At 34.2% G+C, this 18,591-nt stretch overlaps 1 protein-coding gene across 1 annotated transcript; it reads left to right on the forward strand.

Moving 5' to 3' along the window:
- The first annotated feature begins 4,957 nt into the window (after positions 1-4,957).
- Positions 4,958-17,520, forward strand: LOC145598749 (uncharacterized). The gene is made up of 9 exons (XM_081655137.1): positions 4,958-5,743; positions 9,945-10,179; positions 11,879-12,048; positions 12,978-13,120; positions 13,331-13,508; positions 13,662-14,232; positions 14,907-15,019; positions 15,756-15,999; positions 16,533-17,520. The coding sequence occupies exons 1-9, from the start codon at positions 5,553-5,555 to the stop codon at positions 16,758-16,760; spliced, it is 2,073 nt and encodes a 690-aa protein (XP_081511263.1). The 5' UTR covers positions 4,958-5,552; the 3' UTR covers positions 16,761-17,520.
- Positions 17,521-18,591: the final 1,071 nt, after the last annotated feature.

Genomic DNA, 18,591 nt, shown 5'->3' on the forward strand with positions numbered 1-18,591 from the left:
ATATATATTATGTGGACTAATGCAAAGATCTGGATTTGGTTTGGTTTGGTTTTAGATAAGGGCCTTTAATGGTTCCAAGTTGTAGGTTGATTTTATTTGACTTCGTTTGACTTTGGTTTTAACTTTACTTTCGGTTGGTTGACTTCATGAGTTGACTTGTTTTAAAAAAATTTGAAATTAGTCTTCTGCTGTGTGTCTTTTATAATTGTCTTAGCCGTATTCACGGTGGCGGTAGTATCTTAGAATTTCCTATATCGTATTTTAAAAAAGAGCAAAACAGATATTTTAAAGGAAAGAAATTTATAGGGTGTTACACATGTTACGTATATACCATACGTTAGCACGGATACACTCTAATTTAAAATAATTACACTATCCCTTGATTTCTTTCATTTTTTAACAATGAATAAGTCTTAAATAACCTTAGTATGATTGTTATAGGTCATGTCAATTTGTTTTTGCATATGTATAAATTAATTAAGTCATGTGCTACATGACTTATTAAATTATATAGCTATTTGATTTCATCATAACAATACTTTTTTTTATTAAAATAATGGTTGAACTAAAGAAATATCTGCAAATCTTTTGAGAATTTAGTAGTGAAACTAGTGCACTCGGTAAGGAATCTAAATTACTCCTTTCATGTCATAATATTCGCAAACCTTCCTTATTTTTCAAAGACTTACTACTGTTTTACAATTTATTTAATTATATATTTATTTTTTTACCATGTATGATAAACGGGCCTGTGGCAATGAGGGAGTAGCCTCTTAGCCTTATAATGTGGAATTGGACCTGTCAAATTTTAACCCAACTCGAAAACCTAACCTGAATCCGACCCGTTTTTGTGGGTTTGAACAAAGTTTTTTGGCTCATAACCCGATTTAACCCAAATCCGTTCAACCCGTAAATTTGCGAGTCAAACCTGTCTCGAACTTAACCCCGACCCATCCACCCAAGTTTTTGGGTTTTTTAAAATAAATACATTTATTAGAAAATTAATGTTAGTTAAATGATTCTGATTGTTTGTCTACCATTGAACATTTTTTTCATCTCTTTCTCATTTATCTATATCATATAACTCTAGCTCAAATCCATACCAATCACCTCCTACACCAATTATTTACCCACACTAATTGCGTCTGTATAGCCCACATTACCGTCGTACCACCGATTGACAGGTAACTGATATTATGTCAAGAGATATTATAGTCCACATACATAATTATGTTGGTCGCTTCCTTTTGGAATGTTTAAAGTTTTATTTTTAAGTTTATTTATTTTTTTTATTATTAAGGAATTGATGTGCTTTGGTGAAATGGTGACGATTTAAATTATGTAGTATGCAATGGCTAAAAATAATATGGTGAAACTGTTTGATTAAAAAATTGAAAAAAAAAATAGCAAAGTAAGCTTGAAAATTCAGAAATATTTTAAATAAGCCAAAAAAATAATTAAATAAAAAAAATGTTCTCAACCAGTTGGGTTGACCCAAACCCAAAACTTTGGGTTAGGGTTGAGCATTTCGCAACCCGTGACCCAAAGTGACCCGACCCAGAATGACTTGTGACCCGGAGCGAACCAACTCAAACCCGACCCGATCGAACCGATTGACATGTCTATGTGGGATACGTATCCCAATATTCTTGTTCACTTTTAATGCGGGATAACACTTTCACTTACATGGGGGTTTGCTTATGGGCTCAACACTCCTCTTCACATGCGAGTTGTCCATAATACTAGACCAGATCACAACTCAACCCAACTCGGGCTATAGTACCATGACAAACAAGCCTGGGTCACACTCGTCACGATTGTCCACTTTATACGACCAAGGAGGTTCCACCTTAAAACCATATGACAATGAGGAGAGTAGCCGCTTAGCCTTATAAAGTAGACACAACTTTATATCTTGTTAATGTGGGATACATATCCCAATACTTTTACACTCTTTCTGTATAAAACCCCTCTATAGTTCTACTCAACAACTTTTCAAAAACTTTATGCAATGCCTAATGTTGCAACTATTACGAAATTGATGGAGTAATATAGTGGAATCGGCAAAAGTTGATACAACACGAACCAAACACGAAAAAGTCAAGTTAGTGTCAAGGGTTTAAATGGATCAGCACAATACGACCTTTTTAATTATATCGGTCGGGTTAGTGTGGAGAATTCCAACACAAATCAACCTGCTTAAGAAAAATAATCAATAATTTATGACAAATAATTACAGGGTAATGGGGCTAATATTTTAATTATAACACGATAATAACCAAACATGAAAAAATAATAATGTCAAGAGTTTCCAACATAATTAGATAAACGGATCAAAACGACATGACACTATAGGTTATATTTCAAGCATCCCAAACTTGAATTCCACTGTGATCATGCATTTAAGCATGGTGGCGTCCAAAAGGAAGAAAGCTAGAGTAAAAAAGTCGCCAACAAGTTTTAGGAACTTGTAACTTGTAAACCGTTCACATGGTGAAGGTTACACCCCTTCACGATCCTAGAGATCACTAACTCCATAGTGGTCTAGAACCATGACTGGTTATTCGGGGATGAAGGTACGAATCCAACTTAAAAGAGATTGAACCCGCCGTAAAATAGGCCTCTACTTTATTTTTCTCATATTCATGTGTGCTTTCGGACTAACATGCAATCATTAGATTGAACCTAAACATGTTTAATATATGTTGGTTGAATATTAATGCGTGCACAAATAAAACTATTATTGGCGATCACTTGAATTATAATTATATAAGCCTAAATCAAATTATTAATTATCTTATTAAGCGTGATTTTCAAATACAAATTCCCTTTAAACCTTCAGAAAAGGCGTGATCAAGCAATAACAATAATCTATATCAAGCAACATAATAATAATAATTAATATTATGGACACAACTATTCATCATCTCATCATTAAAGCATAATATTATTAGCAAGATCCTAGGCATGATACTAACATGTTTAATAACAAATCCTAGCATGTCAGTAAACAATAAAGATCAAAGCTTTAACCCTAACATGGTATTAACATGATAGAAGAAAGAATATGAAGCAACCTAAACATGATACTAGAAAGCAATAAAGAACATCCTAACATGATACTAGGAATCAATAAAATCTAAGCATGCTTTATAAAGAATAGAGTTATAAAATTACTCACTTTGATGCCTCGTAATTCTTTCTAATGACAAAATACACGCGTTATTAGTAAACTTCAATAAAATCAAACAATTAAATTAAATAATTGAAATAGGGATTTGGGATCAAACCATTAGAAAGTATCAACCTTTCACGTCGAGGGCGAAGACAACTTCGAGCTTGGCTAGGTGTGTCTAGAACTTGTGAATGCGGTGTTGTATTTGTAAAAAGGCTAGACTAGAAAGCATGAGGGAGAAAGAATAAGCTAATGCTTAAGAGAGAGAAAAGAGAGAATTGGTGATTGTTGATGATTGTTGGTGATTTAAAAATGGGGAATAATGACCTTATTTATAAGAAAAATAGTCCGGAAACGATCAGAAAAAGATCGAATTCGACTTGGAGTAAAACTACCTCTATCGCGAACAACAGTCCAGCGCGGCACGCCATATCTGTCGTTTGACGCTGGTTTATAGAATAAAAACGTGATGTACGGAGTCCTTTTAATTTCCTAATACTATTAAGTAATTAGACTTTGTAATCTATACTAATATATTAAAAGATGTTTCTAACAACGCCACGTCACCCATGCAACTACTCATAACGCCACGTGGCTCTCCCTTCCATTTGTCTTCATTATATGTCATTCACTTTTAATAATAAAAAAAAAAAGTGGTCGCCACAAGATTTGAACTTACAATCTCTAACTCTAGAACTAAGTGTCCTACTATTGAGTTATGTGATTTTTATGTAATCTTTTGAATACAAAATATTAATGTGTAGCAAATGACAATTTGAACAACAAATTAATTACAAGAAATTTTATCATAATTTACAACATATATTAATAATCAGTTCCATGTAAAAATCTGGAGCATCGTCCGGGTCCACAATCTAGTTATCATAATTAAAAATTAGTTTTAAAAACACTTGTTTTATTCCAAATAAAATTCTGTATTTTCTAAAAATATAATTATTAATCCTAATTCCACTATAATATAAGAAAACCTTCTAGATTATTCTAGAAGATTAAAGTCAACCCCAATGATTCTAGGAATAATAATTAATAGGCCCTCCACTAGATTATTGGGCCGTATATAAAACTCATTTCGGGTCCAACTTATTAGTATTTTGGCCATAACTTCCTCATTATTCATCGGAATCGGGCTTATAATATATCGTTGGAAAGCTCTTTTCGATACCAATCCAACTACACTATTATTGGATCCTTATCATGGAACGAATTAAATTGGACTGGACATTTTCATAAATAGAGTACATTTTCACACTTTTACTTCGTTCGATGATCAATGACGTGAAAGGTATTCATCACTGGGTTTGGTTTCTAGGGAGACACATTTAGGTGTCTACAGGCACATATATTAAATAGACCTGAGCTAGTTTTGAGATCGTCCAATTCGTTTAACTTTGAACACAAATACAAACATGAACCAAGATTTAACACGACATGTTGGCTATCTGTATACTCTATATTTTTTTCTCTCATGATACTTTATGCAAGTCTGAAGGATAATTCAAGTGGTTAGAATTTTCCTTCCGATTCTAGAAAATCCTGAAATCGATTCTGACCCCACCCTTATGACTCTTTAAGAAAATACGAAGTACCACGTAGACATTACCCACGGAAGTTGTTGGGTTAAGTATTACCCGCAAAAGCCCAAACCAAATTGAGCATCCCATCATTTATTTTGAACACATAAATTTGGGTCAAAATTAACAAGCAAGCCTTCAATTGAAGCATGCTAGCGGCCAGCCCAACAAAATCGTCCATCACCGTCTTTAATTTTGTAATGCTTTTCACAACATCGATTTCCGATCAATGAATACGTCCTTTGTACTCGGATTCGCTCTTAATTGTTCTTATCCGACAAAATATCAAGCCAGCTTAAACAATACAACCAAATTCCACCGATTCAAACTTCAATCTTTTCGTGAAAAATGTGAACTTTGATTCTTTCTCCCAATTACTTCCTAAACTTCTTGCTTTTACTTCCATCTTTGCTTCGATTCCAATTCACCCCTTCAACAGTTTCTATTACAAATTTTACTCATCGAATAAATTCTTGATAATTCCTGCTGTATTTCATATGTTTGAAGGAATATAACTTGAGATCATTTGATGGGTGTTCTTGACTTTTTCCACTGATTTTCTGGGTAATTGGTGATAGTAAGTAATTGGGTTTTGTTTCTTGGTATGGTATTGAATATTGATGATGTAATAATCAGTGGCGGATCTAGGATTTTAATAGGCCGCATTGTTGGGCTCGTTGGGTACATTAATTGACTCAGAATCGACACGAAAACACTAATAACTGTTGGTGGGTTGGTTGAAGTTCTTGTAAATTTTGTTGGGTTATTGCTGAATTTGTGATTAGATGACAATGGTGAACAAAACAAGGAATATGTTGGAGGATTTCATGAGAGAAGGGTCATTCAAATGGTTGGTTGGTAGTCGGGATTCATTTAAAGAGGAAATGGAGGAATTAGGCAAATCATCTTCTGGAGATAGTAATTGGATACCTCAACTTTCTCCTGTTGCTAATGTTGTGGCTAGGAGATGCTCAAGGTATGATTATTACTGTTCAATTGTTCATGCACATATTTAAACAATCTTGTTATGCTAATTGTTGGTTTTTTTGTTTTATTAATATTCTTTTACTCTATAGTCTATATTGGATCCTTATTGTATGTCTGTTAACTATGATGATGTCTGTTACTTTTTACATGCCTAAAATCGCGGTAGTATGTAAATGTTACGAATCCATTGTGTGGTTGGGTCTTCATTTTGTTACTAATGTGATGCATTGATATCTATTTTATGACTAAAATCAAGGCGCTATGGAATGTGTAATGGTATGGGTTCACCTAGATTTCGTGAACCAAACACCCCCTTAGATTTTCAATCGACTACATGATTGTACTTAACCAACTATGGATTTGTGGAGTATTTAACCAATTTAATGTGGTATATGGAGTACTAGAGTTGGTATTATGCTGTCCACCTAGTGGAAGATGTTAGATGTTTTCAAAGTTGGCATGGTTAATAATGGTTATGTCACTATGTGTAAGCACGCTAGCTTCCATTGTGAAAGGTTGTCGTAGTAGGACGTATGGAGTGAAATGATTTTCTTAGTTTTTTAGTGATAAACATGCTACCGTTGATGTTATTTATATTTGTCGAGTTTTTAACTCCCTTTCGAGCACAAATATTTTGATTACGTTATATCAATGAATTCATGAGTGGCCAATTTTAAATTATCAAGTTGTCCTTAGTAATGAACATGAACTCTTTGGTCTAGTTATGTGGAAGGTTTGTTGCTTTTCCATAGCAATTATGAAGGGAAAGGGTAGGGAGGAAAGTATAATGAAGGGAAAGGGAAGGAAGGGGAGGGAGAGAATGAGCTTCCATTTTCAGTAAAGCTTTTTTCCAATATTGGAATAATTTGGTTTATTAAAGGTGAAGAAACTTGGTTCCTTCCCATTCCCTCCTTCCATATGCTATCCAAGTAAGGGATATTTACACCCCTCCCTTTCTCTCTATCCAAACATAGTGTGAAGGGCTTAGATTCCATTCTTTTCACCTTATCTTTTCTTCTTTACATTTATTGGCCCTTATTTAAACTTGCTTTAATTTGAATTTAAGATGTAGTATGAATTTGGATACCTTATCAAACTTAAAATTGTTGAGATTAACACTATGTATGGTTACAATAGTGAAGGGAAGGGAGGGGAATGAAAAAAGGGAAGAAAAAAAGGAGGTGACCAGAGGGAGAGAGTAACATTCTATTTTCCTTTCAAATCTCTCCAACAATAAGGACATCATGTTTATCAAGAAAATCAAATTTTGATTTTCACAAAGTAAAAGCTAGCAAACCATTTTGCTCTAGATTATGGAAAGAGAAGCCTAAGAATGTCAATGAAACTATTGAAAAATTTCAGCGAAGATTACATATATGCTTGCCTAGAGGATAGTTCCATGCGTTCCTTGCTTCTACTGTTAAGCTTTCTAGCCTGTTAAAGCTTTCCTCTCTTGATTAAGCAACTACATACATTTGCATTATCCACACCTTTTTTCCCATCATATAATAGGCGTAAGTAACGCACTTTTATCAGCCATGATCTTCTTTGGGTGTTGCAACATTATACATTTGCATTTTCAACAGACTTTTTAACTTTTTCTATCCTATAATAGGTGTATGTGTAAGAAATGCACTTTGATCAGTGATGGTTGAGTTTAAGAGTAATTACAAATTGAAAAGGTTTTTAGAAAGTTACCTTGAACTTTACCATACATGATTTATTACATATAGCTCACAAACAATTGAAATAGAACATGTAATAGATGCTCTAAATTGAAGATTGGACTACAAGATTGATGTATGGAAGTATGGAACAAACTAGTCATATGAGCTAAATTGGGCTATTTGGGACTTTAGGTTGCTTACTTTATGAGAAAATTTCAAATATTACCTCATTCTGACTTCTAAGGCTAGAACTTTTCTTCTTAAGTACAAAAATTAATTCTAAAGTCTAAACAAAACCAAAATTACATTGTAATTGTTTTTTATTTTTATGTTTTTCAAGAAAAGCGGCTTGCCTACTATTGTTGGTGAACATCTTATAATCTTTGTGAAATGTATTGCAATTTGATTAACATGTGATTCTATCTAGCCCGATTTTAAGGTCCTTTTCTTCTTGGGTAAATTTTTGAAAGGATGGAAAAATTTATGCTTATTTTTACCTTGCTACTGATCCCACATATTCCTCAAAATCTATGCTAAGAAAGTGGTTGGAACAGGAGCTATCAAGCTATATTAGGTCGTTGGATAAAAAGGTAGATTTGTATAAAGGAATAGTTATGCAGCGTAGTTGCTTAGAGCTTTCCATGCTATGCTGGAGTAGATTTATGCTTGTGAAGTATTTTGTTTTACAACAGATGGGAGGAAATGTTTCTTCTGAGTTTTTGAGAAATTTATTGAAGGGTTGCAAGTTCTAAACAATATTTTTATCCTCTTGTCAGTGTTTTCCGTCTCTTATCTATTGTATGCTAGTGGTGAATGTATTGATTCTGTGTAGTTGCTTTGCCTTTATTTCTGCTAAAAGTTAAGTTTCTTGGGCAGAGTTTCTTACTTTTAAACTCTTAATGAAATTGCATGACCAAGATACCATCACTTTTCCTTTCCATTACATAAATGCTCTATGACAGTTGACAACAGAGGTTGATGAATGATATTGGAGTTGTTTTTTATATAGGATATAAATCACTATCTTCATGACTGTATACAGGATCATTAACCTGTGCAAACCTTTATTGTGATGTCATATACACAAATGTTGCTGTGGGAATTACAGTGGCTGTGTTCTTGGGATTTGATTAAGTGTTGTGACCTGCACTATGATTATGATAAATCAGCATCATTTGGAAAACACTAGAGTTGAAATTAGGTCTTGCTCTTTTCTGATACGTTTCCTTTTGCAGTTTAGGCTTTCACATTATGTGTAGGTCAAATGGTACTGCTGTTGCTCTTAGTGAGGAAATCTTTCTTGGGTGTCTTAATTTTGTAAAAAGACTGGCAACATGAAAATGGGAAACACCTAGAGGTCATCAGGCCAAATAATCAGCCATTAATTGTCTATAGTTACTAACTGTACTTTTGGTCTGCCACATGTTCACATATGATCTACTCCAACTAATATGCTAACCCACTTTGGTGGGAGTCTCTCAATAGCCCTATTTAAAGAGACACTTTAGTCTGATAAGAGAACACTGTATTGAGTCATGTAGAATAGTTTCAGTGGGCCAAATAGATGTATGCAAAATCTAGTTAATTGTTGGTTGATAATAGGCCAATGTGACCTGTATGACTAGTATAAAGATTGTGCCTAACCTGTTATGCCAAGTTTTCCACTGAAGCAAAAAATGCGCAACTATGGCCAATATAAGCAGTATAGAGATCATGCCATGTCTGCTCATATCTTTATGCCAAAATGTACTGAAGTAAAATTCTGCAGGTATTACTACAATTGCAGTTACAGTCATTTTATAAACCTTGGTGTTATTGTTTCGGTAGTAGAGCTAGGTTCCCTCTTTATTATTACATCTCTTGTTATATTCTGATGGGATTCTTTGGTCATAAATTTTCTTCTTATGAATATGATTTTTCTTTTGTAGGCTCAATTATCAGTGTGCACTTCAAGATACCAATAATAATAGTCTATCTTATTACCTCTGCTAGACAACCTACTAATCCATGCATATGGGAACTCTATGAAGTCTCCAATAGTCCTTTGGGTTGATATAAAGAGTTGTTTGAGCTTAGAAGATGAAGGCTCTGTCTTTTTAGTAGAAGCTTAAATTTTAATATCCCAATCAACTCTCTCAATAATGTTCGGATGTAGGATTTGGGGTGTTGTAGGCGGCTCTCTTTTTCTTATTGTATCATGGGTGAGAGATCATATTTAGGAATTAGGATCTTATAACATACTTCGTATCACATTTTATTGCCATACTGCTATTCTTTGTTTTTTTGTTCTCAAGGTGCCTCACATTTTTTGTTGGCTTTGTTTGCCACGATTTTAGCCCAGTGATTGTTTTGACACTGTACATTTCTGAACTGTTGCATGTCTTAGATTATTAGATTTGTATTACATGATATAAGCCTGCTGCGCTGTTATCAATTATAATTTTTAAAATTATACTTGTATGAAAATTTCTGCTTATTCGGCATTTCACTTTTAAAGCTGTCATTTTCTGCCTTACTTTGCAGAATACTTGGGATTTCAACAAGTGATCTTAAAGATGATTTTGATTCAGTTGCTTCGGAATCTCTTAGAGGCCCTTCTCATTATGCTAGAAACTTCCTGGAGTACTGTTGTTTTAGAGCACTTGCCCTGTCTATGCAAGTGACTGGTTATTTGGCTGATAAAAAATTCCGTCGTTTAACATATGATATGATGCTTGCGTGGGAGTTTCCTGCTTCTTCCAGCCAACCTTTACTTACTGTGAGTATATCTATTTTATTCGTAATTTATAGAAATAATGGCCAATTTCAGTTTTAGTTTCAAGAGAGCTTTCTAGATCTCAGAGATGGCTTCCTTCTGCACCAGCTCTGAATTTTTTTTGTTCATACATTATGGATATTAACCGACTATGGTAAGCAACTTTAGCAGTGATTGCAAGTCCTATCCTCCAAATGAATTATAGTTACCCCCTAGTTTCATCCATTAAACATAATGAAAATAGTATAGTGCACCCGCATGGTGCACCCGGAAAGAACATGAGGCTTATTTTAAAGAACATGAGGAAAAAAAGAACATACGAGTGTTTGAAAAAGAACATGCTAGTATTTGAAAAAGAACATGCATAATAGTGTTCAACAAAAGAACGTGTTTGTGTTTGACAAAGAACATGGCCTACGAAAAGAACATTAGGCATATTTTAAAGAACATGGAATAAAAAGAACATGTTAGTGTTTGAAAAAAGAACAAGCTAGTGTTTGAAAAAAGAACAAGCTAGTGTTCAACAAAAGAACATGTTTGTGTTTGACAAAGAACATGGCCTCCGAAAAGAACATTAGGCATATTTTAAAGAATATATATAGAATAAAAAGAACATGTTAGTGTTTGAAAAAAGAACATGTTAGTGTTTGAAAAAAGAACAAGCTAGTGTTTGAAAAAGAACATGCTAATATTTGAAAAAAACATGCATTATAATCTTCAACAAAAGAACATGTTTGTGTTTGACAAATAACATTGTCTCCGAAAAGAACATCAGGCATATTTTAAAGAACATGAAATAAAAAGAACATGTTACTGTTTGAAAAAGAACAAGCTAGTGTTTGAAAAATTAACCTTGCTTGGTTATCTTCCGGTTGGCTTCAATTTGTTACTATTCTTCTTTCTCCTCCAATTGTTCTTTTTTGAACAAATTGTACTTCATAGCTTTATTTTATTTTTATTTTTTTTTTAAAAAACCCCAAATTCACAAAATTAAACACTTTGACTTTAAAATTATTGACGAAAAATAATTTGCATGTACAAAATTTATACTTACATTTTACTTGAATCCACCATTTGTTCAAGTTTGAAGGTTGAATTGTTGAAACAAGTTCAATTTTTTTCTTGGGTTTCACTTTGAAGATGAACAATTTTTCTATTTTGATTGTTTTTGGAAAAATAGAAAAAGATAGAGAGAAAAGTTCTAGAGAGAGAAAATTAGTACTTTGGAAATGGTTTTTACCCAAACAGTAGAAGAAGTACCAATATTACGAGATTGAAGCAAAATGAGCCCAATTTAAGAGCTTCATTGAAATTCTTAGATGAAAACAATGGAGTAAAGGAGAGAGAAAATTGGCAGTAAGAAAGAGGGTGATAGGAAGAGAAAGAGGAGTGAGAAATTGCTGGAGAAGAGAGTGATTGATTTGCAATTGCAATAAAATAAAAACATGTTCATTTTTTACCCATGTTCTTTTAAATATATTAAATGTTCTTTGGGTGCACCATGCACATGGTACATGGTGCACCCGGGTGCACCAACCACAAATTATAAACATAATTCATTACGCTTGTTTACTATTAATTGAATGTTTGAGGATTTTGTTCTATGACTTTTTCTGTTGATGGGGGAAGGGGAGTTCTGTGACCTTGATGCTTCAAACCTTCTTTTATGCTCAGGCATACTGTCTGATCAACCTTGTTGCAGGTGGATGAAGATGCTACTGTTGGACTGGAAGCCTTTTCTAGGATAGCACCTGCTGTGCCTGTAATTGCGAATGTAGTCATCAGCAACAATTTATTTCAGGTGCTTACTGCTTCAACTGGTGGTCGCCTTCAGTACTCTGTCTATGACAAGTACCTTATTGGCTTAGAAAGGTAGCATTTTGGTGACTTCAGTTCTTGCAACGTTCAAGTAATAACTACAGGTTTAATATCTTTGCTTTTTGTCCTAGATGATGGCAATTATGCATAAATTTCTTATTTTGGCACTTGGCAGGGTATTTACATCTTTATGTTGTATATGCTTCCAACTGGATTCTGAAACTCTTGTTCTTCATCCCAGTTTCCACTAAGCTACAGCTGCTTAGGATTTTTATATGCTGGTCATGACTAGGAGTAGATTCTATTTAGTCAAACTTTTTACCAATCTACCTGTATCTATACTGGTTTTTCTAAAATGATCCTACTCATTGGCTTATTTTACAGTTCCTAAGTTGTATTTACGCTCCGTTCTTTTATAATAGATATTGAACACTATTGTACTTGCTGATAAATATTTGATGTTACCACCCAATAATAAGCAAGTGAAATATAAAAAGATGGAAAATTTATTTGTACATAGTTAGGGTTTAGTGTAAATAGGAAAAGGAAACTGGCCCAAATTAATGAACTCACTGTTGCAGAAGAGTACATATCATTTTAAATAAAAAAGTAGGAAGTATGTGTTATTGTGTTACAATTTTTTTTTTTTTTCTGATCATGTGTAGTTACTGATGAACTTGTTCTATTTACGTCTGCGTTGTTACTGACTTGATTTCAATCATATATTAATATCTTAGAATTTATGGATGCATTTTTCATTTTGAAATCCTTTTGTGAAAAGACTAAAATCCAAAAGCATCAATTGTGATTAATTTTTTATATGTGGGGAAATGTGTTATTGTGATTTTGTTTGCATCTCTGGCATGGATATTGGTGAAATTTCTTACTTTATTTGTTTTACTACCTTATCAATTTATTTTACTCATATGTTATATCTTTGAAGAAGCAAAAAACCATAATTTATTCTCATATTAATATTGCAGAGCTGTAAAGAAATTGAAGAATCAATCTGATTCATCATTGCTATCTGAACTGCGGTCAGGTAGGAGGGAGAAGATAGTGGAAGTGGATGGCACAGTGACAACCCAACCAGTTCTCCAGCATTTAGGAATTTCTACATGGCCTGGTAAGTCATTTTTTTCAGGAAATTTTTCCTCACCCAATTGGGACCACCGTCTCCAACTTCAATGTTATCATTGTTGCTGTTATTTAAGGAGGAAAATGGCGTTCTTGTAGTAAAGTTGGTTTAAAGTTGTGATACATATAATTCTTCTTAAATATTTTTATGTCTTTACACCATGTTCTTACTTCTTTCCTACTTTTTCATCTGATGCAGGGAGGCTAATCCTTACTGATCATGCTCTTTATTTTGAACCTCTTAAAGTTGTATCATACGATAAAGCGACACGCTATGACCTAGCAGATGATTTGAAGCAGAGTGTCAAACCTGAATTGACTGGTCCATGGGGTACAAGACTTTTTGATAAGGCTGTTGCTTACAAATCTGTTTCCCTGTAAGACCATCATCTCTCACTAGTTTATAGGGTTTGTGGCAGCTTATACCTTATAATGTGCATGTTTGTATGCCAGAAGACTACTATATTGTAGCTAATAGTACTGTCTTGTATATTTGGATCTGTTGATTAAAGTCATTATGTATTCTTCAGATCAGAACCGGTAATAATGGAATTTCCTGAGCTCAAAGGGCATAGTCGACGTGACTATTGGTTGGCAATTATACAGGAGATTTTATTTGCTCATAAATTCATCCGCAAGTTCAAGATATCTGGTGTTGGACGGGAAGAAGCACTTCTAAAAGCTGTACTTGGGATTCTTCGGTTACAGGCCATTCAAGATATGAACTTAATGGGTCTTGTTCGTGCGGAAGCTATTCTTCTTTTTAATCTTTGTGATCATCTACCTGGGGGAGATATGATTCTAGAAACTCTAGCCAGCATGTCCACCTCAAGGGAGTTAGAAAGGACCAATAGTCCTCGACGATGTGGCTTACACTCTAGTTCAGCTTTAGCGGTTGCCACTACTTTAGGCTTTGGATTTGGTTCCAATGACCATAATAATCATGTACTTCTTGTGGGTGAGATAGCAGTTGGGGATACAACTCCCTTGGAGAAGGTTGTTAATGAATCAAGAAGTAGCTATGAGAAGGCGGTCCTAGCTCAGGAAACAGTGGATGGTGTTAAAGTAGATGGTATTGATACCAACTTGGCGGTAATGAAGGTATATTTTGATATTCCTTGATATTAACATTTGGCCATCCATTCAGAAATAGATTCACACTAGCAAGTGAAGTTAGTGGTTGAACCCAAATATGCTGCTGTGGTTGTTTAAGCCAACCATATTGGGGGATAACTAGTTTTTCTTAGTTGGAATTGAATAGCCTTACAATCTTACACTGATTAACCATGACCAACATTGTGGTATTAAAAGTACATATCTAAACATGTGACGCTGCTGATGACGGTTTGCAGGAATATCATAGGCTTTTGGTGAGAATTTAAACTGGCTATGTTTAATTGGGATCTGCCTACTTTATTATGGCATAGTGGTGACCAAACTTAATACTTTATGATTTTATCATATATCTGTGCTTCAGCAATGGTTGCTCTGGAAAGTTAAATACTAGTATTTATATGGTTACAAGATAGTGGTGGATTATTGGTGTGTGTGTGTGTGTGTGCGCGCGCGTTCGCGCGCGTTAGGTACATATGAGATGATGACAGAGACAAAGAGGGTTCTGGGGGAGACAGGGAATGATCACCAAAAGCATAATTCATCCCCATGGATTTTATGGATTCATTTCTTGATCCATGTCCCTTTACCTGATAGAATTAGGTTATTTTTCCGGGACAAAATTTTATTTGTCTTAACTCTTTTATTGACATTTTTTGCAGGAGCTACTTTTTCCAGTTTTAGAACTTGTCAACTGTATTTTTTCTCTGGCTTATTGGGAAGAGCCTTTGAAATCTCTGGTATTCTGCGCAATTGTTGCTTATGCTGTCTTCAGGCAAGTTATTTGGATCTAGTTCTTTTTCTGCTGATTATGTCATGCGTCCATGGCCTTACACTAGAAGATTTATTTATGTAAAATTGTCAACATGCTTTGCCTCATCCCTGACATTCCTTTCTTTTGTTTGGCCATCATCTTATGTGTGAAAGTATCTTATTATGATGTATCTTTGGGGGAATTCGATTAGATTAGTATAATTAGTTTGCAATCCATGTTTGGTGTTCTTTGAAAAGTGTCCGATTCTCTTTCATGATATTGGTTTAGCTAATGGAATGAGGATTATTGAGGAAAACATTTAATTTAATTAGTTTTATTATTACTACGTAAATTTTTGTTAGAAAGAAGAAAATTACCAAATCATTTTTGGGACTAAGGCTTTGTTGTTGTTAAAAAGAGGATTACCCCAGTAAAAACTTTAACCTGCAACATATTCATTGCTCCTATACTCCAACAGTCCCAACTTTAATACGTAATTGACTTATCCAAACAACTTTGCATGTTCTCACTTCCCATGTTGTGTGTTTACTAAAGGACATAAACACTTTACATGCTTCAGGCATGTTAACATGCTGCAGAATAATAGGAAATTAAGGACTAGGATGGCTTTGATAAATAATTCTAGAGGCATTCATGCCATTAAATTGGTCAAATCCTATAATATATTCATGCCATATTGACCATTCTGAATTCCTGGGTATTAGTTCATTGTAACCTTTTGGTTGTGCATTTGCAGGGGATGGCTTGTGTATGTTCTTGCTTCGCCTCTGATCTTTATTGCCTTCTTTATGCTTCTGACACTATGGTTTAGTCAAGGTCGACCTGTTTCAGAGGTGAGGGTTATAGCTCCACCAGCTAAGAATGCAATGGAGCAGATTTTGGCAGTCCAGAATGCAGTTTCTCAAGCTGAAGAGTTCATCCAATTTGGAAATATTATTCTTCTCAAGCTACGTGCCTTGTTGTTATCCATTTCACCTCAGGTTAACACTGCAACCTCTACCTTATTGAATATAGATACATTATTCTTTGATGAATAAGCACCTCAAAAGAAGAGATGAACAAAGGAGAACCAATTATACACATGTACATTTAGCTCATGTTCGGTATGGACTACGAAGTATGAATCAAGGAAAAGAAATGGAATACCAGTATCAACGATTAATAAGAGGAAAGGTTAAAATTCTAAGTGTCGCCACTGTTAGTTGTTACCAAATTGAGAATTGAGGCAGGAACCAATTTTGTCACCATTGGGTTTGGAAAGGTAACAAATTGGTGGAAATAATTACCTTTTACCTTTAGGAAATAACTACCTGTCATACCAAACATTTGTTAATGTAAACAGCTAATTAGTTCCATTTTCAACCGTTACTATACCAAACATGCTCGTAGTTTGGACTTTGAGATAAGAACTTGTTGCTCTTGTTTGTTTTTTTCTTCTACTAAATTTTTTGATTTATGTAAGTATATGGTAGCTTGGATTCGAGGTCTGATATTGATCCTGCTTATTGTGTAGGCTACCATGAAATGTGCAATAGTGCTTTCGGGCATGGCTGTATTTTTGGCATGTGTCCCAAGTAAGTACATTATACTGTTGTGCTTTCTAGAGGCATTTACGAGGTATTCCCCTCCAAGGAGAGCAAACACAGAGAAATGGGAAAGGCGTTTGAGGGAGTGGTGGTTTAGCATACCTGCGGCACCAGTTGCTCTTGAGAGAGAAAAGGAAGATAAGAAACGGAAATAATTTCACGTGTGCTTGAAGGTTGTAGATTAGTAATAAATCATTGTATCATTCTGCCGATAGAAAAGCTGCTTGTTAATAGAATAACTGTTAATAAAGTGTTTTTCTAGTTTAGAAGATATATCTAATGAGAAGTGTAAAGTTGAACAAAATCCTATGTACATATGGTTAGCGTTGTGCATTTTCAGCTGATTGCTCAGGTCGACAGAAATATTTTTTTTAAGGAAGGAGCTTCTTCAACAAGGTTAAGACTCACAATGACATGCAGAAGAGAGGCAACTAATTTGGAGTTCATTCAGCCACAACTATATTGGGATACTTCACTGAATTCCTCGGCTAATCCCTGAATTCTGTGCAGACTGGTTTCTAATGCTTGGCCAGTAAATGGAGAAACTAGAAGGGATTATTGCCTTATTGGTGATCAAAGGCAGCACAATATGCTATTTAGTAAGGCTGGTATGATGAATGAAACTTTCAAGGCAAATTTCTGAAAGTTTCAGAAAGCATGGAAATGGAGTCAAAAGGCCTCACGAAATTGGTAAACATGTAAACCAATACAGTTCAGTTGTTTGAAACATACGTATTGATCAGCAATTGAGAGGCAACAATCAAAACACGCGTGGTATTCAGGCAACATTCAGCACTGGAACCCTCCAAGGAGAAGTTAAATACTTCCTCCGTTAATTATTATTTGCAACATATATGATAAATGGATGTTAACTATAATGTGCTACAAATGTTTTCTTTCCTTTTTAGGTTATCATTTCTCTTTATCTCTCTCATCATCACATGCACCTAACTTTTTCTCTCTTCATTTTACACTCACAAACAACTTTAGCCTAGGAGTCCGCAAACACCCCTTTTGTTGCAAATAATAGTTAACGGAGGAAGTAATTCCAAAGCTCACCCTCTTGACCTCAAGTCTTCTCAATTTTAATTGTTCACACATCTCTCTATTACTGTATTTTTTTTTTTTCCGAGTGACACTTTTCTCAAACTTTCGTTTGGCAAACTATTTTCATGTTCACCCTATCAATTAGTGGTGTAAATGAGCCGAGTTGAGTCAAATACTAGATTTTAAAATAAAAATTATGAATGTAAGTCAATGAATTATAAAAAGTTTTAAATGATCAATTTATATAAAAGTTTTGGTATAAAAGCACTTTGCATCTTCGAGATATCACATCTCATCAAATCTAACAAGTAGCTCATGAACATAAATAAATGAGTATGTAAGTGTGAGCTTATTTGAATAAGTACATCTATGTTCAAGCTTATTTATTAAACGAGCTTTAAATTTTTTCCAAACTCGGCTCATTTAATAAAAATACAAATATGAACGAGCTTCAACCGAGCTCGTAATTTATTACCGACTCGGTTAATTTACACCAAAAAAATTGATTATTATGAAATAAAAAAATATCAACTTAAATATGTTGAAATAAACATAGCAGGAAGCCTACAGTAATACACACCAAAAAAAAAATGCATGGTGAAAGTCTTCCAATTGCTTTTCTTTGATGGCCATTTCCTTTACTTTTCTAGTTTATTAATTATGTATCTTTCTCTACAGCATGCTGCATGCAAGGACACTTGGACAAATGTAACAATTTTTTGGACTTTTGGTCAATTTGTGTGAACATTGAATCTTGCATCCGAAAGTTTACTAGTTATGGTATGCAGCAAACAATTTATATTACTACTTAGGGCTTGTTCTCATTGACTGAACTCAGCTAAACTGAATTGAACATTTTATCAGAGAAAAATATTAGAAGCTGAACTGAATTTCAACGTAAAAGAACAGGCCCTTAGATCAACTGCCTCTTATGCTTTG

The sequence above is a fragment of the Chenopodium album genome, chromosome 20, assembly GCF_948465745.1.
Source record: "Chenopodium album chromosome 20, dcCheAlbu1.1, whole genome shotgun sequence".
Taxonomy (NCBI): domain Eukaryota; kingdom Viridiplantae; phylum Streptophyta; class Magnoliopsida; order Caryophyllales; family Amaranthaceae; genus Chenopodium; species Chenopodium album.